Here is a 27,495-nt window from a genome sequence, read left to right as displayed (position 1 = left end):
AAGGGTTACCAAGGACACCAGCTCCAAACTGGCAATCCAGAATTGCATCCACACACCGGACCTACTGCTACTAAAGGCTCCTCCATTATGCTGTCCCAAGATGGTGCTGACACTAATCAGAACAGAATACACAGCAGATGAAAAGCTGCTGCAGTTTGCCTGAGACCTGCTAGCCATCCTGAGCCAGAGTGACCCTAAAATAGTCAGCCTGAAACTCGAAAAACTTAAGAAAATGGTATTTCTGTATGGCATGTTGGTGTAATTGGCAGTCCCTTTCTATGCTGTTACAGGTGGTAGATCAATATGGAGATTACTCAGGCCTATGGGTAAACTAGGACAAATCCACCATTTTCCCTAATAGCTGACATTGCTTCATTAGACATACAGACTCCCACCTTTAAGTTCCTGGGAATTATAGTAAAAAGGGACTTCATAAGTTTGTTGTGGATAATTTGGACCCGGTCCTACAGGAGTATCGGAAAAAGACTATTTGGGCCAGTCTTACCTTATTAGTCTGGAGAGCAAACCTAGTGAAAATGATCCTATATAAATTTCATAATGCCCTGGTCTACTTACCAAAAAGCTGGTTCAAGCAAAATAACATTTGTATGGGTGGGACAGGTACTTAGAATCAGTCTTGCTACCTTACAATCTCCAACCATAAAAGGTATGGCACCACCATGCTTTATTACCACATCCCCCAACTAGCATACACACATTGATGGCTAGCACTAGACATAAATAAGGCACTCAAATCATCTCTACAGAGGTGAACACTCAATCTTTCCCCCCCATGGAAAAACAACAAACTCCCAATTCCTGAAGCTCACAGAGGCTGGTCCATGGGGCTCTTTAGATGTTAAATACCTTGAACAAATAGTCCACAGGGGACAGTTTAAACCCTTTCAAAAACTGAAGCTGTGTTTAGGGGAGAGAATGGTTAAGAGGCTGGAGGAGTGTTTAAACTAGGCAAGGGGGAGGGTGAGCTAGATTTTTATTCCCCAGCTTTTTACAGTTTCCTGCTCAAAAATAAGTGCAGTGAGTATTCAGTGACCTCTAATAGGCAATGCCAACATTTTCAGCTACAGTTTTTCTATGCTACCACAGAATGTTGGCATCTTTGAAACAGGTTAGCTTTTCGTTGATGACTTTGTCCACATCCCAGAAAATGTTCTAAGGATGCACATGGCAAGATAGCTTTTTTTTTTATGTCTATTGCGAAGTGGGGCTCTAGTCAGACACAGGGTAAACTAAGCTCAGGCTCAATTTCAGCAAGTTATTTATTCAAATTCCAAAGTAACTTACTGTGTGCAAAAAAATATATTTCCCTAGTAGAGGATTACAGGAAAGAAGAATGCACTTCACAGGGATAACTAAATGACCAACTAAAATCATAACTCACAACTTGTTTTTCTAGGGCCCTTATGCACGGGTGATGTGTTGCTGCCCCCTAAACACAAGCAAACTCCATTTATTTTTCCTGCTGAAGGCCTGCAAGACTTCAGACCTGTATTTTAGTGCATCTATTATGTATGTATTTTTTGTTTTTATTTTATGCATTTGATGCACATTCAAAATAGGACATGCAACTTGCAAAATAGGACATGCAACAAAAATGCACTTACCTGGGTAACAAGATGAAAACTTTTGGAATGGATTTTAATAGAACCACAATTAATCAACCCAGTGTAAAGGCCCATAGTCTACATGTGCTTTAATAATGTATCATTCTGTTCTGTTTCATCCCAACTTGAATTTAATTGGAGATGTTTAACCTTGCTTTCGATAATAACCAGATAATTTCAATTTCATGTAACATGTAATCTTTACCTGTTCATAGGGGGAGAATTCCAACAAAGACAAAACAAACTGGAGGTCCTTGAGCCAGCTATTGGCCACCAAGGTATTTATCCAGCCACTACACAAACAATTTGTATATCAACACTAGTGGTGTGCCAGGTAATCTTGATATTTATTCCAAATCAATGAGAAAAGAATCCAAATTGGCACCTACCCCCACAGTGCTACTGAGCATAATTACTGCAAAATAAGAATGAAAGATGATAAATGGAACCTTTAATAACCTGAATTCAAATAAACTATTCCAGATGTAATTTTAGGGGGGAAAAAGGGGGAATCCCTAGGTTAAAGGAACAGTAACACTAAAAAATGAAAGAGCTTTAAAGTAACAAAAATATAATGCACTGTTGCCCTGAACTGGTAAAACTGGTGTGTTTGCTACAGTAACACTACTATAATTTATATAATAAGCTGCTGAGTAGCCACGGGGGCAGCCATTCAAGCTGGAAAAAAGGAGAAAAGGCACAGGTTACATAGCAGATAACAGATAAGCTCTGTAGAATACAATAGTGTTTTATCTGTTATGTGCCTGTGCCTTTTCTTCTTTGAATGGCTGCCTCCATGGCTACATAGCAGCTTATTTATATAAATTATAGTAGACTTTCTGAAGTAAACACACAACTTTTACCAGTGCAGGGCAGCAGCACATTATATTTTAGTTACTTTCATACACTTTCATTTTTTGGTGTTACTGTTCCTTTAAAAAGCCTGGTCTGGTTCTCAGGCATATGAAGATCACAGAAAGCAGCATGTCGCCATGAGCAACCAAACTATTCTAAAGCAGCGTAGATTCAGGTGGGCTCAGCCACACCTGTTCCTGCCTCTCTAAGGGTTAATAACAAAACACCAGTAGAACTTTATTTTGTCCTGGTGTCCCTATTGCCTTCAAATCTATTGCTATCATCGTATGAGTTTAGTGGTAAAATACCAGTTTACCTCAAGTGCTGCTAAAACCAATTCAGTCCCCTTCACAAACAGACACATGACTCTAAAACATCATAAATCACCCTCGGAGGAAAACACCTTACGTGCATCTCGGTAGTAAATAAAGCTTTGTCAAACTTTTTATTAACGTTATGACACTATTCGAGCAGGGGACTTGTACGACATGGAATAATGTAATTGAAATTAAATGTTATCTTTCATTCTGCTTCTGCAGCCTATTTGTGTTTTTTATTTGTTTAAATTTGGTTTGGAAAGCATTTTCCAGCCACCGCCTGCCTATGGGTTCAACAGACTGCTTGTGTATGACATCAAATCGGGCCCATAACATAGTTTGGCCCAGTTCAAGGGAAAAGGTGGACAGCACTAATAGAATATTACTAAAGAATTTTGTTGATTTTCCTAGGATAGAGAAATCCTAGGAAATGTGGCAATCCAAACGGTGTAGAAACTCCTCCTCAGTGTCATAAATCAAACGTAAATGGCTATATAAACCTCCCGAAATTCATTCTATTCTTGATTTGAAGCCAGAAATGTTGTGAAATGTTTTCTCCAGTGTGTATATACAATATATCGTGGTATAATGACAAATTAACACATTATGGAACATTGAAATATTAATAATGACACAATAACAAATAACTGCTATTTCACAAAACAGTCACTCTTTTTCATTAGTCTAATCTCAGTTCAAGTCTGTTGCATTTGTTTTTTTTTTTTTTTAAATCTTACCACCATATTATTTTTCTACGTGTGCTGAGAACAGTGTGCATATAAATATATCAAATGTGTTACTACAAAAGTAAATCTTTTACGTTTGATCTCAGAAAGCTATAGACATCATACACTTATGGTCTACTCAATTATGGTCTACTTGATTTACTATGTAATTAGTTTGCAACATAATAAACTACTCATCAATTACAGACCAACTGAACTACAAGTATAAAACCCTAAACAAAGAAAGGACCATATGTATTTTTAATTTTGCTTAGCTATGGACAACCTTAGACTAAATTTTAAGGCAATGGGTTTTTTAAGTTCGACGTAGGGTGCCTGCACCAGGGCCGGAGCAAGAGCTCTGGGTGCAAGCACAACAATAAGATTTTTGAAGCATAGAGGCAGATTCTTAGCCTGCATTTATCTGCAGGCTGAGAATCCGCCCTGTGTGGCTTCTGCCTAAAAGATAAAAAACAAACCTACTATAATTAAAGTTTGCTTTGTGCATGTTGAAGAATAAGTAAACCTTTTTTTTTTTTATCATTAAAATTACTCTAAAAAGCCTCCAGAATTACCTAGTGTTGTCCCGGCAATGAGTCTGACCTGGCTCCTGAGTTAGAAGTTGAATACTCCTGCTCCTTTCCTTTGCCTCCTTTTGCAGAGTGAGGCCCCCTCTTCCTGTTCAGTTTCCTCATCACTTTGACTACTATAGTCAAAGTAGAGAGCCTTCTGAGCATGCATGGAGGCAGCAGAAGCTAGTCTGTGCATGAGCAGGGTTTTTTTTTTTTTTTTATAAGGGAACTGAACAGGAAGTGGGGGCGGGGCTTCACTCTGCACAAGGAAGCAAAGGAAATTAGCAGGAGAATTCAACTTCCAACTCCGGAGCCAGGTCAGACTCAATGCCGGGACAAAGGTACATAATTCTGGAGGCTGTTTAGAGTAATTTACGGATAGAAAAAAAAAGGGTTTACCTATTCTTTAAAATTAAAAATGCCATTTATGTTTGTGAGAGCATAAAACTCTCTTAGTCATAGTCCTTCCCAGCCAGTGTTTATATTTGAGTCTAGGTATGGGATCTATTATGCATGATGCTTAGGACCAGTGGGTTTCCAGATAATAGGTGTTTGTCATTTGGATCACAATACATTAAATTTACTAAAAACAAATGTAAGGCTGATGGCAGACGAGGCGTAGGGCGGATATTTTCAGCAAGCGGATATTTTATATATATATATATATATATATATATATATATATATATATATATATATATATATATATACACACAGTGGAGGAAATTATTATTTGACCCCTCACTGATTTTGTAAGTTTGTCCAATGACAAAGAAATGAAAAGTCTCAGAACAGTATCATTTCAATGGTAGGTTTATTTTAACAGTGGCAGATAGCACATCAAAAGGAAAATCGAAAAAATAACTTTAAATAAAAGATAGCAACTGATTTGCATTTCATTGAGTGAAATAAGTTTTTGAACCCTCTAACAAAAAAAGACTTAATACTTAGTGGAAAAACCCTTGTTTGCAAGCACAGAGGTCAAACGTTTCTTGTAATTGATGAACAAGTTTGCGCACATTTTAGGAGGAATGTTGGTCCACTCCTCTTTGCAGATCATCTCTAAATCCCTAAGGTTTCAAGGCTGTCTCTGTGCAACTCTGAGCTTGAGCTCCCTCCATAGGTTTTCTATTGGATTAAGGTCCGGAGACTGACTAGGCCACTCCATGACCTTAATGTGCTTCTTCTTGAGCCACTCCTTTGTTGCCTTTGCTGTATGTTTTGGGTCATTGTCGTGCTGGAACACCCATCCACGACCCATTTTCAGTTTCCTGGCAGAGGGAAGGAGGTTGTCGTTCAGGATTTCACGATACATGGCTCCGTCCATTTTCCCGTTAATGTGAATAAGTTGTCCTGTGCCCTTAGCAGAAAAACACCCCCAAAGCAAAATGTTTCCACCCCCATGCTTGACGGTGGGGACGGTGTTTTGGGGGTCATAGGCAGCATTTTTCTTCCTCCAAACACAGCGAGTTGAGTTAATGCGAAAGAGCTCTATTTTGGTCTCATCAGACCACAGCACCTTCTCCCAGTCACTCACAGAATCATTCAGGTGTTCATTGGCAAACTTCAGACGGGCCTGCACATGTGCCTTCTTGAGCAGGGGGACCATGCGAGCCCTGCAGGATTTTAATCCATTGCGGTGTAATGTGTTTCCAATGGTTTTCTTGGTGACTGTGGTCCCTGCTAATTTGAGGTCATTAACTAACTCCTCCCGTGTAGTTCTAGGATGCTTTTTCACCTTTCTCAGAATCATTGACACCCCACGAGGTGAGATCTTGCGTGGAGCCCCAGAGCGAGGTCGATTGATGGTCATTTTGTGCTCCTTCCATTTTCGAACAATCGCACCAACAGTTGTCACCTTCTCTCCCAGCTTCTTGCTAATGGTTTTGTAGCCCATTCCAGCCTTGTGCAGGTCTACAATTTTGTCTCTGACATCCTTGGACAGCTCTTTGGTCTTTCCCATGTTGGAGAGTTTGGAGTCTGCTTGATTGATTGATTCTGTGGACAGGTGTCTTTTATACAGGTGACTAGTTAAGACAGGTGTCCTTAATGAGGGTGACTAATTGAGTAGAAGTGTCTAACCACTCTGTGGGAGCCAGAACTCTTAATGGTTGGTAGGGGTTAAAAAACTTATTTCACTCAATGAAATGCAAATCAGTTGCTATCTTTTATTTAAAGTTATTTTTTCGATTTTCCTTTTGATGTGCTATCTGCCACTGTTAAAATAAACCTACCATTGAAATGATAATGTTCTGAGACTTTTCATTTCTTTGTCATTGGACAAACTTACAAAATCAGTGAGGGGTCAAATAATTATTTCCTCCACTATATATATATATATATATAATATATATATATATATATATATATATATATATATATAATATATATATATATAATATATATATATATATATATATATAATATATATATATATATATATAATATATATAATATATATATATATATATATATATATATATATATATATATATATATATATATATATATATATATAATATATATATATATATATATATAATATATATATATAATATATATATATATATATATATATATAATATATATATATAATATATATATATATATATATATATATATATATATAGATAGATAGATAGATAGATAGATAGAGAGAGAGAATAAAATGCATTCTGACCATGCATAATGTAAATCACACATGACTTGCATCTGACAAACTGATTTAAGTGGCACTTCACAGATCCCAGTGCTCTTATCCAATTTATACACTGTGAATTCACAAGACCTTACCATTCTGGGGGTATATTTAAATACTCAGACTTTTAAGTCATGGTAACATTCATCTGCAAATCCACTTTTTAATCAACATGGAAAATTACATAAAAATATATCATGAATATTTGCATATGTAGATGCAGTATGTGACAGTTTATACACTGGGGAAAATCAGAATAACTAAAATCTGTGTAGCTGCTGGTATAACATTTGATATGTGTTACAGGCATAAGCAATCTTAAAAATATAATTGTACAATTAATATAAAGATCAGACTCTTTGAATTCCTATCTGGATTTATATCTTTTAATGCATCTGCCTTATCTATTCCCTTTTATACATTTAACCAGTGTGCAAATTGTATGTTAATTGATAAACACACCTCGTGACAGAATATCTTTGATTTGTTTATGGAAGATTAATATATTGCAAGATGCATTTTTGCTATTAAACGGTTAGGTCCAAAAAAAAAATGTTCTTTAACTGGAAACACAAAAAATAAAAAAGTGACACATATAAAATAGGGGGAAAAAATTGCACCATTAAGGTGTCGTCATCTTTGAAACACTGTAGAAGGAGAAAACAGTAAGATTTAAAAGGAAGTCTTTATAATAAAATCTCAGCTTGCTTAATTTACAGTGAAGAAAGTCCCATTAAAACCAGCACCATTTTATAGACCCATAAATTCAATGGATAGAAGAAAGCAGTGGCTAAAGTCCTCAAGCAATCCCTGGCAGTGTTTATTTGTGCATCTCCACCTTGTTCAAATACTTCCATGTCAAAAAAATGTAGGGTCAGGCTCGTCAAACTTAGCAACTCATGGGACAAGGGTCAGTTTTTGCTTTTCCTGCAGAGTTAATCACTCTCATTAAACAGCGGCCAAACTCCTCCAGGATCATTCGTTCAGTGGCTGCCTTCGATTTTAATTGCTTTTCTGCCTGTTCTGCTTGGGCCAAGAGGCATTCACATGTTGCTTCTGCTACTTCTTTCGTTACAAACGTGAAAGGGAGTCTATAATGGACACAAGAAAAACAAAACAAAACAAAACAGAATATTCTATATAAAAACTTGAGAGAAAATGAGTGCAGTTGTCTAATCATTATTTTGTTACTAAGGGGCGAGGACAGACGGGGTGATTGGTAGCCCAACTTTTAAAATCTGCAATCGCAATGACTTATCACCGCAACAATACCTCCATTCAAACATATACAAGTCGCTGCGTGCGAAATGTACTGCGCGGTACAAGGCACCATGACTTTTAGTGTGGTGATTAGTCGCTGCAACTGGATTTTTAAAACTGTGGCGACGAATTGCCCCATCTGTCTTCTCTCTAAGACAAAGACAAGATATCAGGAAGGTATTGGTTCTACACCTAGGTCATTTCAAACAATATAATTTTAAAAAAAGTTACTTTGCTAAAATTTAGCACCACCTGTCCTCTCCCTCTTTCATACACCCACCTTGATACTGCCTCTTTTTAAGGACAGAACTCTAGCAATCAGATAGCAGTTTAAATGTAATTCTGAATGGCTGGTAAACAAAAAAAAAAAAAAGCTGAAATACTATAAAGAGAGGCTATTACGGTGTCATTCAAAGACTTATTAATTAAGTTTCTTGCATTCCAAGAGCTTTTTGATTTTCCAACTCTCCATTACCAAAAGTGTAAAACAACTCACTTGCCACCTCCACTATTCATTGGTGGTGCTGGTCTGGTAAGTAGATCAGATATCTGTGAGGAAAGCTTTGTCTTGGCCGCAGTTTGCTGCTGAACCCTCACTTCTGCTGCATCTGCCAAATGCATCAATGTTTTACGCTCTGGACTCTCTTCAAAGTTTTTGCAGCCTATGCACTTACATATTGAAGAGCACATAATTTTAGCCTGATAGAAAAACACACAAAAAAATTAATCTTTTCAAATTTTCAGCTGGGAAAGCCATCAGTACAGGTATGGGACCTGTTATCCAGAATGCTTGGGACCAGACGTTTTTTAGGATAAGGTATTTTTTCTGAATTTGGCGAAGGAAAGGGCCACCACCCAGTGATTGCAATTCGCTTAACTTATACCCCAGGCTGGTGCTCCTGTTAGGTGAAAAACCACATCAGCCCGGGGTAGCTGCAAGAGAGCGAGCCACTTCCTTCTTTTGTCTTCCGAGGCTTGCGCATGTGCAGTAGAATGAAAAGCTGAACTTTAAAATACTGCGCATGTGTTGGCTCCGGGAATTCCGAAGATAGACGAGAGAAGGAAGAGGATTGTTTGTTTGCAGCTACCCCAGGCTGGTGCAGATTTTCTCCAAACAAGACCACCAACCCGGGATATAATCACTGGGGGGTGCCTAACAGTGTGGCACCCCCAGTGATTTTACCTTTCCTTCTCCTATAAGTCTACAAAGAATGAATTAAACCCAAATAGGAATGTTTTGACTCCAATAAAGATTAATTATATCTTAGGATCAAGTACAAGGTACTGTTTTTACTATTACAGAGAAAAAGAATTAATTTCTTATAATGCAGTCTATGGTAGATAGTCTTCCCATAATTTGGAACTTTCTGGATGACGGGTTTCCAGATAATGGATCCTATACCTGTATTTATAAAAAGAAAATTTTTAAAAATACATGAACATTCAGAAATTGAATGAAAGATTATATTTACATTAAAGGACAAGGAAAGGCTAAGTCACTTGGGGGTGCCAAAATGTTAGGCACCCCCAAGTGACTTTAATCGCTTACCTTGTACCCCGGGCTGGTGCCCCTGTTAGGAGAAAACAGCACCAGCCCAGGGTACCTGTAGCGAGCGCTTCCTCCTTCCTGCTTTGTTTTGCTGGGACCGGTACATGTGCAGTAGAGTGAAAAGCCTCACACGCACGCGAAGCAGGAAGGAGGAAGTGCTGCAGGTACCCCGGGCTGGTGCTGTTCTCTCCGAACAGGGGAACCAGCCCTGGGTACGAGGTAGGTCATTTAAGTCACTTGGGGGTGCCTAACTTTTTGGCACCCCCAAGTGACTTTGCCTTTCCTTGTACTTTAACAAAATACAGTTTTAGGTAGAGAATGTTCTGTGTCCACATTTCTACACATGCGTGCCCAGACTTAAGTAATGTAAGGTATACTTTCAGCAAAGGTAGCATATTATGGTCTACCAGCAGTACACGTCAATTTTTAAAAATCAGAAAAATAAATATTTAAAAATCTGAAGTGACGTATGGAAACTGTTTGTGGATTAAAATGCACTGCTGTGATTGGTCATTATCTCAAGGTCTTTAAAATGTTTTTTTTTTTTTTTTTTTTTTTTTTAACAAAATCAAAATTACATTAGAATTACTTTCTTAAAAAAAAAAAAAACTATGCGAAATGGACTACCGGTCATTTGGAGCGCAGAGAGAGTGTAATTATGCTAGTGTGGACAGGTTTCAGTCAAAACTTCAATAAACTTTAAACAACCTCTGTTTATATTCCCTGAGGAAGGTAACTGTTCATGACAGAAACATTATGTGTGTGTGTATACGCACTGCTTGGTATGTGTACAATAAATTACACAGATGAATGCATAATTGGAATACGGTGAGTTACTGTATTCATTATACCATATTGGTCCACAGTGGTCCAGCATAGACATGTGCATAACTGAAACACTGTAAAGGATGTCAAACAATCTTTCTCCCACTGTAAACAGCATGCTCTCTCTTACTAGTCAATGTTCTTAAAAGGGTCCCAGTGTGGGTATTCAGGAATGGCCTTTATAGTCTTTGAAGGGGTACATCACACATACAACACAAACTTGGACTTTCAATATAAACCATTTTTTTAATGAGTGAAGTACCACAAGGAAGTATTTTCTAGAGGCTCAAAGGGAGACCTTGTTAATAGTGATGAGCAAAATTTTTGGCCAGACATGGATTCGCGGTGAACTTCTGTGTTTTGCCATTAGCGTATTGTTTTGCGGAACAGGCAAAAAATTTGCTGTGATACAAAATAAAAAGTTCTGCATGTCAAAACAAATTGCCGTTTTTCACATTTTGCAAATTTTTATTGCCTCTCTTTCCACACTATAGAAGAGGCTATTGGGCAACAGGGGTCTTGCCCTGTTAAAACCGCACACTGAACAAACTTGTCCCAGACCTAGATTTAAGAAGAGAATCGATAACTTCTTCTTTAAAGTTCTATTTCCTTATCCTCTCCCTTTCAATGTTCATGCCATCAAGCATAAGTGGTCCTTTTCCTGGAACTGAAACATCCTGAGTTAGCCATCCTGGGAACCCCAGAATCTTTATTAGTTTTCCTAATGTCAACCTGCGAAGCAACGCAAACCAAGGCCTCCTGTGCCAAAACAGAATCACTGCTATCACATCGACGGCTTCCCAAACAACTTTCAAGACTTTCCACACAAGAAATGGAAGGAACACACAAATCAGACCTGCCGTCCAGTCTTGCCTCAGACCATCTGTGGCACATGCTTCTCTGCAAGGGAACCTTGAGAAGAATCTTCTGCATTTTCTGTTTTTAAAGGAAGTCATGGCATCCACATCTCGCAACCCCCAGATGTCTACTAATTTTTGAAAGATGTATTTTTGTAGACTTCATTCTCCTGAATTTAATATAACTTGGGCTCAAATAATCTTCTCTTAGATTTTCCAGTGACAACCCTGCCAATTGAAAAATTGGTTATGCTTTTGGTACCTCCTTGCTTCTGCACATAAGGCACTGCTGTGGTGTTGTTCGGCATTACTCTCATACTCTTGCCTTTTAGAAGATTTGAAAGGGCCTCCTTTATAGCCCTTATTTCTAAAATATTTGAGGGAACTTGCCTCTCTTTCCATAAGCCTTGCGTAAACTGCTCTCCTACATGAGCCCCACACCGGAACTTGAAGCATCTTTTGTCAAAACTGTCCACTCTGAATTATCTAGAGGAACTCCCCTTCTCAGATTTTTTTTAATGCACCTGTCTTTTAGCTCTTAAAGGAGAAGGAAAGGTAAAAATCGATGGAGGGTGCCAAATGTTAGGAGAAATGTTTAGGAGAAAACCATACCAGTCCGGGGTACTTGCAGCAAGTGCTTCCTCTTCCTTTTTTCTTCCAAGCAAGACTTTATTGTTAAGGTTTGTCTTTTCACTCTACTGCGCATGCACAAGCGCGTGACTTAGCCTTTCCTTCTCCTTTAAAGGAACTGTAACACTAAAAAATAAAAATGTTTTAAAATAATTAAAATATTATGTACTGTTGCCCTGCACTGGTAAAAGTTGTGTGCTTGCCTTAGAAAGACTACTATAGTTAATAGAAATAGCTGCTGTGTAGCCATGGGGGCAGCCATTTAAATTGAAAAAGGAGAAAAGGCACAGGTTACATAAGAAGATAACAGATAAACTGTGTAGAATACAATGGGAATCTATGCTGCTTATCTGTTATCTGCTTAGTAACCTGTGCCTTTTCTCCTTTTTTCAATTTAAATGGCTGCCCCCATGGCTACACAGCAGGGTATTTATATAAGCTGTAGTAGTGTTTATGAAGAAAACACACAACTTTTACCAGTGCAGAGCAATAGTATATAATATATTAATTATTTTTATACACTTTCATTTTTTGGTGTTACTGTTCCTTTAAGACAACCTCAACTTTTTTGCAAGTGTGGGTTGTTCACCTCTCTTAACATGAAATTTTGAAGATGTCTTGAATAGTCGAGGATATCATCCCTAATTCTTCAAGGCAATGGTGTACTGTTACTACATTGTTTCCTGAAGTCCTCTATAGCCTAAACAATCTTTTTAAGACTGGAAGGCTTACTAAATTGTTTCCTGTCTGAAAAAATGCTCCCAAAAAAGAAAGGGATCTTGTCGGGCACAAATTGTTCTTTTCTACGTTTACTATCAACCCATCTATTTGAAGAAATTCCAACACTCTCCTTGTGTAAAGGCCTGCATCCTCCCTAGATCTTGTTGACACTAGGATATTGCCTTGATAATCAAAGACTGCAATGCCTTCTTTACTCAATTCGTCAGTCAGTGTCACCAGGATCTTTGTGATCTTTCCGAAAGGGAGACATCTGAACGGGGCATGCACTTCACCTACTGCAAACCGTAGAAACTTTCTGTGATCAGTGCAAATAGGAACGTGGAAATAAGCATCCTTTAGATATTTGTAAGCCAGTCTCCAAATGAGAGTGCCTGGATGATTGATGCTAAAGACTACATTTTCAATTTCCTCTTTTCCAGGAATTTGATTAACTCCCTCATATTTAACACTGACCTTAAAGGAGATGTAAATGTTAAAAACAAATCATATTTAGCCTTAGACTACTATTCTCTACTACCCTCCTGGGAAAAAAAAAAAGCCTGCTCATGCACAGGCTGGCTCCTGCTGCCTCCAGGCATGCGCAGAAGGGATCTCCACTTTGACTAGAGTTGTCGGAGTAATGAGAGATCTGAACAGGAAGTGGGGGCGGAGCTTCACGCTGAACAAGGAAGGAGAGGAATTGAGCAGCTTGTAACTCAGCAACCAGGTAAGAAAGAACAGGGACAAAGGTAGGCAATTCTGGGAAGCTGAGTAATTTTAACAATAGAAAAAAAAAAGGTTTACTTGTTCTTTAAAGTTCTTTATAAGAAATAACATATAAAACCCTCTTCTCCTGTCTTAAAGATGGTACTGTTTCTATTGCATCTGAAGCAAACAGCTTATACATATACATGTGAAAAAATGAGGACACCCTACGAAAGCCTGGGTGCTTTTATAACATTTGTGGACATATGGATATTTAATACCAATTGTAATAATACTGGGAGATTCAAGTAATATAACTAAACAATTAAAACTGAAGAAAATACTTTTTAAAATCTTCTGTAAAATGAAATGCTACAAAAATGCAATTTCCGATGAGGAACAAATCAGGACACCACCACATTTAGTCCTACTTAAAATGGCTCAAATCACACACAGGTGTATCACATCAGGTGCACATGATTAGAACATAGTTACTAAGAAGTCTCCAAAACCCCTAAAATGTCATCACGGGACCTACAGCAGGCTCTTGCTACTGCTGATGTGAAAGTTCATGCCTCTACAATCAGAAAAAGACTGCACAACTTTAACTTGCATGGGAGGTGGGCAAGGAGGAAACCAGGTCATGGTTTGAGGATGCTTTGCTGCAGCAAGACCTGGCCAGCTCACCATCATAGAATCCACCATGAATTCTACTGTGTATCAGAGGGTGCTTAAGGAACATGTGAGACCATCTGTAAGAAAATTAAAGCTGAACTGGACCATGCAACATGACAATGACCCAAGTTTTGGTTGCATAAAAACCAAGGATAATGTCATGCAGAGCCTTCTGTAGGCTGCCAGTCCATGTAGGGGCTATTAAGTAGCCAATTATAGCTCTTATTGGCACCCCGAGGAATCTTTTTCATGCTTGTGTTGCTCCCCAACTCTCCATTTAAATGTGGCTCGCGGGTATAAAAGGTTGGGGATCCCTGGCCTAGAATATTCCCTACCAGGATGTAATGTCTTGTTGACTCGAATGATCTCTCCTTATCCCCAGATAAAGGTGGATCTTATTCTTCCTCTCTTGTAGCAGAAACACGCTCTTGCCTCCAGAGACCTTCTTAATGATACTAGATCAACATAAGCTTTTGACAAAGTCAATCACCAGCTTGCAATCAGACAACATCTCCAGTAACTTTGGTCTCTTAACATTGGAAGATATTGGCAAACCTTTAATCCACTGTAGACTGACGTCAACGCCACTGATGGTCTGCATACGGCACTCACTCCATTGGCTCTCTAAAGACTGCTGCATTATCCACTTGTAAAGTAGTTTTCTTTGCAAGCCTCACACTCACCTTAGGAGGGGATTCTCAGAATTTTGCATTCTCTTCCTCAAACGGGTACTTCAAGAACTTCCCTGCTGTTTGAGGCCTCTTTCCTGTCTTTTTCCATTCTGCTGCAATTATCTCCTTGATAAAGCATGTACCAGAAAACACACTGACCTCTTCTTTAGAGAGGGGAAAAAGCTGAAGACAACTTAGAAAGAGCTGTGGGAAATGTTAAGGTCTGCCAAACTGCTCTAATCAAAGGTTCTATCACCACCAGGTCAAAAGTAGAGTCGTCATCTGTCTCCACTTCTTTTGAACATAAGGGGGGGGGTGGTATATCAGACAATTCTTACAGTTTTACTTCTGATACATCCGAAAGTGAATCTGTTTGCTTTGCATAAATAACTTTTTCTTGGGGCGTGCCACTTCCTTAAACCATTAAACTACTGCCTGTTTAATGACAGCACCAATGACTGAATTCCTTGGCTAGATGAAGCTCCAGCTTCGTCTTGTGCTTGAACAGCGTGAATATCAGCTTCTGATTCTTTCTTTTCAGAGGCAAGAAGGATGTATAATCACAACTGAATAACAGTTTAATAAGTTTATCTCTCTTTCTACTATAGACAACTTCTTTTAATTCTTTCACTCTTTTCCCCTTGAGGTGAGGTGGCTTGCCCTGCAGACCAAGATCAATCAGCGTGCTGCGCAGAAAAAGATGCTGTCAGAGTTGCTGAAATTTGACCTGGTAAAATACAGAAAGAAAATACAGTCCCAAAGAGACATACGTGAAATAAACTGAAAGCCAGTATACACCAACAAATGGAGAGTGGCAAGAAACTTACTTCCCATAAAAAGGGGTAATGGCAAACATGTATGCCCCTAAAGCACATATCTAGCAATAACTCACTCATTTGTCCATACATGTTCCAGGCATCTCTTTGCACACAGTGTTTTCTTATTATGCCCACCAACAAAATGGTGGCTTCCCTGCTTCTGGTTTCGCCCCACTCCTTTCAGGATAATTTAGCGAGAACAATTACTGCCCCCAGCATGCATCGTCTATGTGCATGCACTTTTTTGGCCTATAATCACAGACAGCACTGGCCAACAGGAACTCTATCCGACGTCACTGTGTGGCCTTGCAATGCCTGGTACTCTGCCTTCTCTCCGTCGCCATGCCCTCCTAATCCACTGAATGGGAGGAAAAAGGCTCAGCCCTGGCTGCTCCACGCAACCCTATGGCCCTCCTTTGTTAACCCCATCCTAGGGGAGTGTCAGGACTTCCAGAAAAGTCCCCTCTTCCTGGGTCACAAGTCAGTTTGCCCAGAATGCGTCCATCCATCAGCCCCCAGACAGGACAAAAAAAAAAAAAAAAAGACTAGTGGAGGAGGGTTTGTGCCTTTTAACTTGTGTGTGGGAACTCTTGTCCATTGGCCCAGAGGGAGGCTAACCTATTGGTGAATGCATGCCATGGTGACTAGGAAATGTATCACTATCTGTGTTATTTAAAAGGGAACGTGTTGCTTCTGTTCTTCAGATATATTACAGCTATTCCTATTGTGCTGTTTCAACATGAATTAATCTAGGTGTTGATTAATAAGTAGTAGAGTAGAAACCACGGTTTTCAGGAATGAATGTGCAGGAAATTCCTGAGCATTCCTGCCATCCAGGGCAGGGCAGAAGTAGCAATGTATCTATCCTACAGATTCTGGTGATCAATAAAATGCTGCCCAATGAGAGAAAAGGAGATGTACTATTACTGTCAGATTAATATATGCTGAAGTGGAATCTGAATGGTTTGAATTCTTTTTTTTTTATATTAGCTTAGACTTTTATTACTTGACCCTTTTTTATATAATTTCAATTTTACTATTGATTTATCCATATATACTAAAAAGTATAAGGGTTAATGGAGTTTGTTACATTTTGGGGGGGGGGGGGGGGACCTGTATGAAGGTCAATATCTCCTTTAAATTAATCAATAAATGGATATCCCAACTGCTCATATTATAAATTTTTTTATAAAAAGGCTTTATTAATAGTATTACATATGGCATATTTTGTGTGAATATATATATATATATTTATTTATTTAATTTTACACAGAGAACTGAAGTTCATGTATGCTCGTTTATGATTTCTCATTTGAAAAGCAAAACAAAGGCAGTACAGCACCAATTTTAAAGAGCATCGTCCATGAACATTTAATGCACGTTAGTCTATTCTTTCCCGATAACAACCAAATCTATTATGAAATAATGGTTTATGTGCCCTGATACAGGCATCCTGCAGAGTTTTATGGTGCTGTTATGCATCACCTTACCTCATAACATTCACAATAGTTTTTAAGGCAGCCTGAACGTTTGCAGTTGCAGCCCTTGCTGTGTCTCCTGTCAGATTCTCCTTCTTTTCCTTTGCCAATCTTTGGCTTGAATGCTTCTGGGTTTCTATCCAAGCATGCCTAAAAGAAAAAAAAAAGAAAAAATCTTACAGTGCAGTTTCCTTCAGTGCAATTAACTGAGCAGCATATGGGTAGGTGTTTTCATGCTGATCTAAGCACATTTATTATAAACAGTTTACAGTATTTAAACTTTTTCTTTTAATTTAAAAAAAAAAAAAAAATACTAACTCATAGTTCATTATAGCAAGCTAAATTAGTATAAATCTTGAGACAACCTACAGTGGCCTTTAATGCAGCTGACAAGGCAGTTTTTAATACAACAATAAGGCAAGAAGTAGCAAGACCCGGCATGAAAGCATTTAACCCACAGATTGACACTATATTCAGACTTTCTGCAACTTAAAGTCCATCTTTTTCCATAGTGGGTGATGGGCAGATTCTCTGACTAAATCCTTGCATAAAATAGAGAGAAAGAGTGATTAAATGATGAAGCCTAGAGGGTGTTGGGATGGTACATATGGAAAAAGACTATTGTGGCTTTCTTTTAAACTGAGGATTAATGTAGGTCTGTAAAAGTATGTAATACTTATTTTTGGAGGTTCAGATGTTTCTGCACCTTTTTCACACAAGCCTAACTGAACGGTTGCATATTAAGGATGCTTTGTTTAAGCAATGTAAATAGACCCATAGTAGTTATAAGCTATATAAATACTTGAACTGTACACTACTAACGTTTTTTATTCCTACTCAAGGTTTCAAATTATATAACAGGGTAATTTTGTGATGACAGTATATCTTTATACGCAGAAATGTGTGTTTGCCTAAACCCCTCAAAAATACTGACACATTACTATGGATTTTTATGGAAAAATCACTTTATCACTAAAATAAATCACTTTAATCTACAAAACTTTCTGCTATCTGCTTGGATGTCTTTTCTCCTTTTCCTGTGAATTAATTCTATGACCTCCAGCTAATACTACACAAACCTTCTATCAGCCTGTCAAGGCATGCTGGGAGTTGTACTTCAGCAACATAGTTTGTATTCTTGTTAATATCACTGCTGAAGAGAATCCTTAAAAAACAAAGCTGAGTGTTTTAGTCTGAGAATTTTTAGCAGTTGCTGCCTACAAATACATATTGCTTTCCTATAACAATATATATGTACAGATATATATTGTGTGGGTTAGATAAGGTCAGTTCTATATACATGTTCTGTGTTCACATTTTATGAATAAAACTGAACAGTTCATGTTTATTAGACTTTTATCAACCAATGTAAAATAATGCTATTAAAATAAGTATCTATGTAGGAGACATTTGATTGGACTGCTATGACGTCCAATCACGTTGTGATTTGGATCAAAACTGTTTTGTGATTGTAACAAGAATCCTATTGGCTATGGGTTTGTCCTAAAACTTATTATACCAATACTGGGCCACAGAACAAGCAAACAAAGTTCTCATTTTTGGAAAGGATACCTTTCGGTTAACAGACATACATGGAGCCTAAACACTGATAAAATATTAAGATAAATAAAATATAGAGATGTACTTTTCCTGTCTAACAGAAGTTATAACAAAGAATAACTCACCTTGATTGCTTTTTGTCGTTCATTTTCATGCTCCAGATTATTGTAGCAATTCGTACAGTTGCAGTTATTGCAGAATTCTCCATTGGCAAAACAGTCGCAGTACCTGAAATTAGTACCAACCTGTTATACTGAACCCTTCACCTACCATGGGATGCTAAAACTGCAGCAACAACAGGAGGGCAGAAGATACAAAATACACTCTTCCATAGTGAATTTAGAATATTAAAACTTTGTATTAATATAAAAGGAGAACAAAATATGTATTAAATTATATTTAATTTCAGAATTGCCTATATTACAGGTTATATAGCTATGGCTTTTGCTAATATACATATGAAAAACAACTTACAGCTTTAGACATAAAGACTTTGTACAGTTACATGGTTTCCTTGGACGACTTGCTGACTCCGAAGAAATGATCCTAGAAGCAGAAACAACAATGGTTATTCAAATACACATGCAGCTCTTTAGCTGTTGATGCTGGATGTTTAATAGAACTTGATATATGAAATTTTCAGTGTGTGTGTTAAACAGCAGCAAATCGTTATATTATTATATTGAAGAGAAACATTGAAAGTGTCAATAATAAGCCAGTGAAGGGCTGGGCTGATTTCATGTTGCAACTGCACAATTATTGGTGCAAATGTGTGCCACTCCAACCAACTTTGGTCTGATTTAAACAGTATAAACTAATCAAAACAAAAAAAAGTAGCTCTGGAATTGAAAATGGCCACTGCACATTTGCTGGTTAATATACTATCATGAAGTCACCTGACAAAGTAAATTGGGTTTCTGATTGAGCCAAATCCTAAATTAAACACATTGATTAAAGGTTTAAAGAACTGGGTGCCTCTCACACAGCACCCAATGCTTGTACTCACAAATTAATATTAGTTGCCCTTAGGCATTTTAACTGCTGTTTGCATTTAGTTCATACTAAAACATATTTCATTATTCACCAAAATCATTTCATTAAAAAATGCATATATATCAAATGAATTACCAAATCTTAATATAATTTATTTAATTGATATTGATTGCTTTGATTTGTGAAACACAAGCTAGCTTTATCTAAGAAGTTTATATCCTTAATTCCTCCCCACATGTTTGTGGCAGCCGTGATTAATGTATCACGTTAGGTTTGATAGTTGTAATTCAACAACACCCAACATCCATTATTCCACAATGTCACCCAACATATATGAAAGTCTTGTAATTATGCACCAGCTTTGCTTTGTGCATTCACCGAACAATTTAAAAAGCCCTACACTTAAACTTGTTGCAAGGCACTGTAAGGAACAGCCATATAGTGCTTACTTTACAGACATTTTTGCATAGGATGATCCCCACAGCTTGTTTATGAGAAAATGTCTTTAATCAACTGGCTCTCTCTCTGCACATATACCCAGAGCATCCCCTTGATTTTTTCAGATTTCAGTCACAATGTGCTGAGCACTTGGAGTATTAGTACACACAGCCAGCATTTGCTCAATTTGAGCTGTTCTCAAACGTAGCCAGTCCGTTTTTCTGCGTTATGGCTTTCCACCCTTCAGCCAGTGGGGCTTCCTCAGGGTACACTTTCTTCTCTTCACGCAAAATTTTAAATTACTCCACTGTGTCATTCCTTGATTTCCATTGGTTGCTTTACTAATCACCCTACTGGCTCAAATCCTGTATTCTATTGTTCAAACCTTTCCAGGACTAAATTAACTACTTATACTTCATTATACTTTCAACTATTAGCTACTTACTAAGAAATCTTCATTCATTCCGTCTGGGTATATGATCTTCAACTGAAACATCCACTTAGCTTCCTTCTGTAATAGTTTGTTTATTCTCTCTATAACTTTAATGTCTTCCATAAGACATTTTTCTATTTTTAGAAATCCTTTTATTAAATACTTTTTACCTCTAGGGTCAAACACCATTGCTTTCGCTTACACATTTAGAGATTACAGTGTCCACACTTTGGGCATAGGGGGACCAACAGAAGGGGTGAGTCAATACGTAGACAGATGTTTGAGACAGTTCCTATTTAAATTACCATCCTATGTCCAGGAAACCAGAGGGACTGGACGGAATAACAGTGGATGAAGGCACTATGCTGGTGTCCTTGGACATAGAAGGAGGTTAAGAAGCAGAGGTGGTTACTCTGAACAATGTAGTAATAGAGGAAGAAAGCAAATAATGACAAAAGGAAAAAACTGTTATGTTATAATGAGATGAGAGAAGACAGTAACAAAATAAGGCTAATAAAATGTTATAATCGTCAATGGGAAGAAATAAAACAGATTTTAGGTGAACACTGGCACCTTTTGAGTAATAATAGTGTATTGGGAAAAAGTTGGAAAGACCCTGTATATTACAGTGAGGTGAGCAAAGAATATGAAGGATTTAATTACTCAAAGTCACTTTGTAACATCTAGGATAAGTGTGTGAAACTGGGGTGGAAAAACAGAACTTAACCCTTTCATTGCCAGCCAGTTAGGTCATTTGCGGAACCTTTATTGACAGATAGTTTTTAAACATTTTGTGCTCTTTCACTTTAGGGGCCTTTCCTTAGGCGGATAGTTTACCCAGGAAAACAATACAGTTTTTTTTTTCCAAGGCAACCTATGCTTTTAAAATATGCTAGAATTTTTGTGTAAATTCACTTCTGTAAAAACCTAATTTTTCAGAATATAAATACATATACCAGAAGCATTATTATTATTTTATGCATGAAAATACAACCGATTTGGAAAGTCCCGTGTCTCGTGAATGTGCCAATACCAAATATTTTATGTATTATGGCAATTTCTTACTTTTATAGGTCAAAAACGCCCAGCAGTACACTACTAACTTTTCAAAACTCTGCTCCAGAAAACAGCAGACTTTAAATTTCAAGGCGAAAAATTCCATCAACAGTAGGTTTACCCCCAGAAATCTATACATATATAAAAGCTTCCAGTCTATAGCATCTTATCTCCTACAAGTCATAAGGTAACCAGATAAAACATCCTTAATATGAAAGCTAGGGGTCCATTGAGCAGTTTGATGCCCAATATACAGTGGAGGAAATAATTATTTGACCCCTCACTGATTTTGTAAGTTTGTCCAATGACAAAGAAATGAAAAGTCTCAGAACATTATCATTTCAATGGTAGGTTTATTTTAACAGTGGCAGATAGCACATCAAAAGGAAAATCGAAAAAATAACTTTAAATAAAAGATAGCAACTGATTTGCATTTCATTGAGTGAAATAAGTTTTTGAACCCTCTAACAAAAAAAGACTTAATACTTAGTGGAAAAACCCTTGTTTGCAAGCACAGAGGTCAAACGTTTCTTGTAATTGATGACCAAGTTTGCACACATTTTAGGAGGAATGTTGGTCCACTCCTCTTTGCAAATCATCTCTAAATCCCTAAGGTTTCGAGGCTGTCTCTGTGCAACTCTGAGCTTGAGCTCCCTCCATAGGTTTTCTATTGGATTAAGGTCCGGAGACTGACTAGGCCACTCCATGACCTTAATGTGCTTCTTCTTGAGCCACTCCTTTGTTGCCTTTGCTGTATGTTTTGGGTCATTGTCGTGCTGGAACACCCATCCACGACCCATTTTTAGTTTCCTCGCAGAGGGAAGGAGGTTGTCGTTCAGGATTTCACGATACATGGCTCCGTCCATTTTCCCGTTAATGCGAATAAGTTGTCCTGTGCCCTTAGCAGAAAAACACCCCCAAAGCAAAATGTTTCCACCCCCATGCTTGACGGTGGGGACGGTGTTTTGGGGGTCATAGGCAGCATTTTTCTTCCTCCAAACACAGTGAGTTGAGTTAATGCGAAAGAGCTCTATTTTGGTCTCATCAGACCACAGCACCTTCTCCCAGTCACTCACAGAATCATTCAGGTGTTCATTGGCAAACTTCAGACGGGCCTGCACATGTGCCTTCTTGAGCAGGGGGACCTTGCGAGCCCTGCAGGATTTTAATCCATTGCGGTGTAATGTGTTTCCAATGGATTTCTTGGTGACTGTGGTCCCTGCTAATTTGAGGTCATTAACTAACTCCTCCCGTGTAGTTCTAGGATGCTTTTTCACCTTTCTCAGAATCATTGACACCCCACGAGGTGAGATCTTGCGTGGAGCCCCAGAGCGAGGTTGATTGATGGTCATTTTGTGCTCCTTCCATTTTCGAACAATCGCACCAACAGTTGTCACCTTCTCTCCCAGCTTCTTGCTAATGGTTTTGTAGCCCATTCCAGCCTTGTGCAGGTCTACAATTTTGTCTCTGACATCCTTGGACAGCTCTTTGGTCTTTCCCATGTTGGAGAGTTTGGAGTCTGCTTGATTGATTGATTCTGTGGACAGGTGTCTTTTATACAGGTGACTAGTTAAGACAGGTGTCCTTAATGAGGTTGACTAATTGAGTAGAAGTGTCTAACCACTCTGTGGGAGCCAGAACTCTTAATGGTTGGTAGGGGTTCAAAAACTTATTTCACTCAATGAAATGCAAATCAGTTGCTATCTTTTATTTAAAGTTATTTTGTCGATTTTCCTTTTGATGTGCTATCTGCCACTGTTAAAATAAACCTACCATTGAAATGATAATGTTCTGAGACTTTTCATTTCTTTGTCATTGGACAAACTTACAAAATCAGTGAGGGGTCAAATAATTATTTCCTCCACTGTACATGTGTTTGCCCAAGTATGTGGCATGTAGAGGCCCCAATGTGAACATACCCCCATATGATCTATCATTTCTGTCATTTTAGCTCCTGCAAAATCAACACATTTACATAATTTGATGTGGGGTAAAGCCACAAAAAAGTTAATTCACACAGTCCCCCAAATCTAAAATGGGCACACGTGTCTTTCTACTCCAAAGTACCAAGCCTCAAAGCTTTCCTAAAATTGGTGATTTTGATGTAATTTCCAAAAATCACCTCAAAGCTTCCACTTTGCAGCATCTTATTTCCCACATTTCATTAGGTACCAAGATAAAACACCCTAAATATGAGTGCCCAATGTGCATATATTTACCCAAGTGTATGGCATTTAGAGACCCAAAATTAAAATACCCCCATATGAGCCGTTATGTATTTATCATTTAATCTGAAATAAAGCTACAAAAAATGTATTCTCACCCCTGAATGCCATTCCTCCATACACCCAACAAATCCAAAATGGGTACACACATACTCCAAAGTTTCAAGCCGCGAAACTTTCCTAAATTTGCCGATTTTGATGACACTTCCAAAAATCACCTTAAAACTTCCACTTTGCAGCATCTTATTTTCTACAGGTCATTAGGTAACCATAAAAAAAACACCCTAAACACGTAAGTACCAAACTGCAAAGCTATTCTATAAAACAGATCAGGAACAATATTTAATGGATAAAAATACAATACAACCACAAAAATTGTTCAGATTAATGAAATAACAAAATAAGCGGTCAAAATACCTGCTCTAATAGTCACGCTGCCAAAACAAACAGTTCTGAGGGAAAAACAAAAGACAAAAGGTAAAATAAAATGAGTAAAAAAAAAATAAAGTGTATATGCATCTAAAAGTTGTGTGGCAGTGTGTGTCTAAGTTTGCAAAATGGGAAAAAAAAACTGCTACATTGTGTGCTTCATGTGTGTGTAAATGTATGCAAGTCTGTAGTTGTGCAAATAAATGCCACTTACCTGTTCTGGAATAGAAGGGATGCAGGGATCACTGGGGGGAGGGGGGCCTTGGTGGGTCCATGCCTGCAGAGTGCTGTGCAGCAGAAAGCTAGTGGGCGGCACTGGGGGGAGCAGGAAGATGCAAAGCAATCACATCTGCTGCTTGGAGGTAATTTCTGTGAAAATCACATTGCAGGACAGACATGACAGCCCCCCTGGCTCGTTGCCCATGGGGACTGTCATCACTCCTGACTCTCTGCAGAGGTGGCACATTAGGTGCTAGGCAGTTAAAAGGTTAAAGGTTGTAGGAAGTTCAGACACTGTAACCTCTGCAAATTTGTAAGCAAAAGAAATTAGGTGTTTGGCCCTGGATGTAAAAAGTATTAAAAGGATTTATAAACTGCAACACAACACAGGTGATCTATGTAACAGAATGTGGTAAATGATATGTGGGAAAAACATACTGAAAAAAAGAGAGCGATGGAACACATTAAAGCTATAGAGAAAGAGGACATGCATAGTGGTTTAGCCAAACACTATGGAACACGGGGGGTTAAATAGCTTCCTTGAAGTGTGTGGGGTTGAACGCATAAATCTTAATATTAGAGGTGGTGATGTGAATAAACAAGTATTACAGGAAGAAGTTAGGTGGATGTTTTAATTGAAGACCATATACCCAGACTGACTGAATGAATGAGGATTTCTCAGCTAATTATAGAGTTGTCACGGTTTGATAATGAGTTAAAAAGTTCAAAAGTTGAAAGTATATTGAAGTATAAGTAGTTAATTTAGTCCTGGAAAGGTTTGAGTAATAGAAATACAGGAGGGTTTTGAGCCAAAAGGGCTATTAGTAGTAAACCAACCAATGAAAATCAAGGAATGGCATATTGGGCTAATTTAAAGTTTTGTGTGAAGAGAAGAAAGTGTGCCCAGAGGCAGCTCCACCAACTGAAGGGGAGAAACCTGCTTTGGTCAGAGAGAATGACTGAAGGGTGGAAAGCCATAGTGCAGGAAAACAGACTGGCAATCAAAGATGCTGCAGAAAAGAAGTTGATGGAGTGGATATGTTAATACGTTGGATACGATAAGTTTGGGAGCAGTGCAAATTGAACAAATGCTGGCTGTGTGCACTACTTCAAAGTGCTCTGTATATTGTGACTGAAATCAGAAAAATCTGGGGGATGCCCGGGATGTATGTGCAAAGAGAGCCAGTTGATTAATGACATTCTCTCATCAACAAACTGTGGGGATCGTCACATGCAAAAATGTCTGTAAAGTAAGCACAATACACTGTTCCTCCCTGTGCCTTAAGGTGGCCATACACGCACCGATATTATCGTACGAAACCTCGTTTCGTACGATAATCGGTGCGTGTATGGCATGTCAGCGAGCCGACCGATATCGCAGGAAGCTGCTGAAATCGGTCGGCTCGCCGATCGGCCAAGTTAGAAAATTTTGATTGGGCGCCATAGAAGGCGCCTGACCAAAATTCTCCCTTCAGAGCTGAATCGGCAGAAGGAGGTAGAAATCCTATTGTTTCTACCTCCTTACCTGCCGATTCAGCCCTGAATGGTGTGTGGCGGATCTGACGATGTTTCGTGCGACCGACGGTCGTACGAAACATCGTGAGATCGCCACGTGTATGGCCAGCTTAACAACAGGTTTAAGTGCAGGGCTTTTTAAAATATTTGGTGAATACACAAAGCTAAAATGGCGCATAATTACAAGACTTTCATATATGCTGTGTGGCATTGTGGAATAATGGATGTTGCTGAATTACAACGATCAAATGACACATTTTCAGTGTGCAATAGAATGATTGTAAATGCAACACAATAATGCCCAAGAACTGTGAATGACTAAAAGGTGTTACTAAGATCTGTGAACAGTGAAAAGGTGTTGCTAAACTTTAATCACTGGTGTCACAAACAATGCATGATGTGGGGAAGAATTAAGGAGATTAACTAAATAATTGTAATTAGATTTTGCAATTAATATATGTGCAGTTTTTAATGAAATGATTTTGATAAAAAGTAAAACATGTTTAAGCATGAACTAAAGGTAGACAGCAGTTAAAATGCCTAAGGGTGCTGTGTGAGAGGCCTCTTTTTGGTTGCTCTTTAAAACGTTAATCAATTTGTTTAAGTGTTGGAAGGCCTACAGCACACCCCTAACAATATGGGTATAGTGTATACATGGTGTATAATATGGGTATAACTGGTGCAGTCCAAAAACAAATAAATCCTAAACATTAAGTTGCATCAAATCTGAACCCTTCAAATCATATTCCACTGAACACAACAAATTTTTGTTCACGGTGAAGAATTATATATAGGTCAGGTTTTAACATGTAAAGTAGGGTTTCGACTTGGTTCGGTATTAAACCAAATCTTTCTGGAAGTAGACGGGCTAAGTATCAAAACTGTAGCAGGACAAAAGCACCCATCAGACCTTTTATGGTGAATAATGTACCTAGTATTGTAAAATATAAGGATATTATAAGTCACTGAGTAGTTCTATGAACATTTATAAGCACAAGGCCAACGGCTAATTGCTTTTATACAGGTCATGGAACTAAAAGTCATCATCTAATATTTTTATTATTAACAGGGGCCAAATCGTTTTTTTTATTTCACTGTTCCAATGCGATTCCAACATGTCAGTCCTACCTGAGGACCTTTGTCCTTGATGGTGAAAGTAATGTCCACCTACTTTGGAGTGTTGGTCCTCTGTCATGTATATATATTTCAATAAATAGATAGATAGATACACAGAAATACAGATAGAAAGAAGGAAAGCAAAAGGAAGGAGAATTCTCTGCCTAGGGCAGACACTGCGGGGAACAAGCAGGTGCCACAGGTCACATGTCAAATATCACACCAGGAGAGTCTCCATTAGGCTACAGTGAAACGTGGCTGGTTCTCAGCTTGTATTTATAAGATATACATATAGAAACACCCAATCTGCTCAGCTCCGCTTTGTAATGTTACTGCATCTATAAGTTATTTTGGTGTGAAAATGCATTCTCTAGCGTTTTTGCACAGAAATCCACAATGCACTCCTTCACCCAGGCCAGTGTGTTCCTTCAGATGCAGTAACATCACAGAATGGAAGTTGGTGTCTCTTGCCTGTTTATAAAAGCCATGTGTGGCTTTAGCCTTACAAGGGTCCCAACAAGGAAAAATAAC

At 38.2% G+C, this 27,495-nt stretch overlaps 1 protein-coding gene across 8 annotated transcripts in view; it reads right to left on the bottom strand.

Moving 5' to 3' along the window:
* Positions 1 to 6,930: 6,930 nt before the first annotated feature.
* Positions 6,931 to 27,495, bottom strand: part of lin54 (lin-54 DREAM MuvB core complex component) — a 65,738-nt gene continuing 45,173 nt past the window's right edge. For all 8 annotated transcript variants that reach the window (XM_031901839.1, XM_012965571.3, XM_012965561.3 and 5 more), the window contains 5 exon segments: positions 19,015 to 19,086; positions 18,666 to 18,768; positions 16,993 to 17,130; positions 8,549 to 8,751; positions 6,931 to 7,883 (listed from right to left, as the gene is read on the bottom strand). In XM_031901839.1, the coding sequence (XP_031757699.1) occupies positions 7,682 to 7,883; positions 8,549 to 8,751; positions 16,993 to 17,130; positions 18,666 to 18,768; positions 19,015 to 19,086 (718 nt within the window). In that variant the 3' untranslated portion in view covers positions 6,931 to 7,681.

This window comes from Xenopus tropicalis, chromosome 1 (assembly GCF_000004195.4).
Source record: "Xenopus tropicalis strain Nigerian chromosome 1, UCB_Xtro_10.0, whole genome shotgun sequence".
Classification (NCBI taxonomy): Eukaryota; Metazoa; Chordata; class Amphibia; order Anura; family Pipidae; genus Xenopus; species Xenopus tropicalis.
The sequence above is the reverse complement of the archived record's forward strand: the minus strand, read 5'-3'. Positions and strand labels throughout refer to the sequence as shown.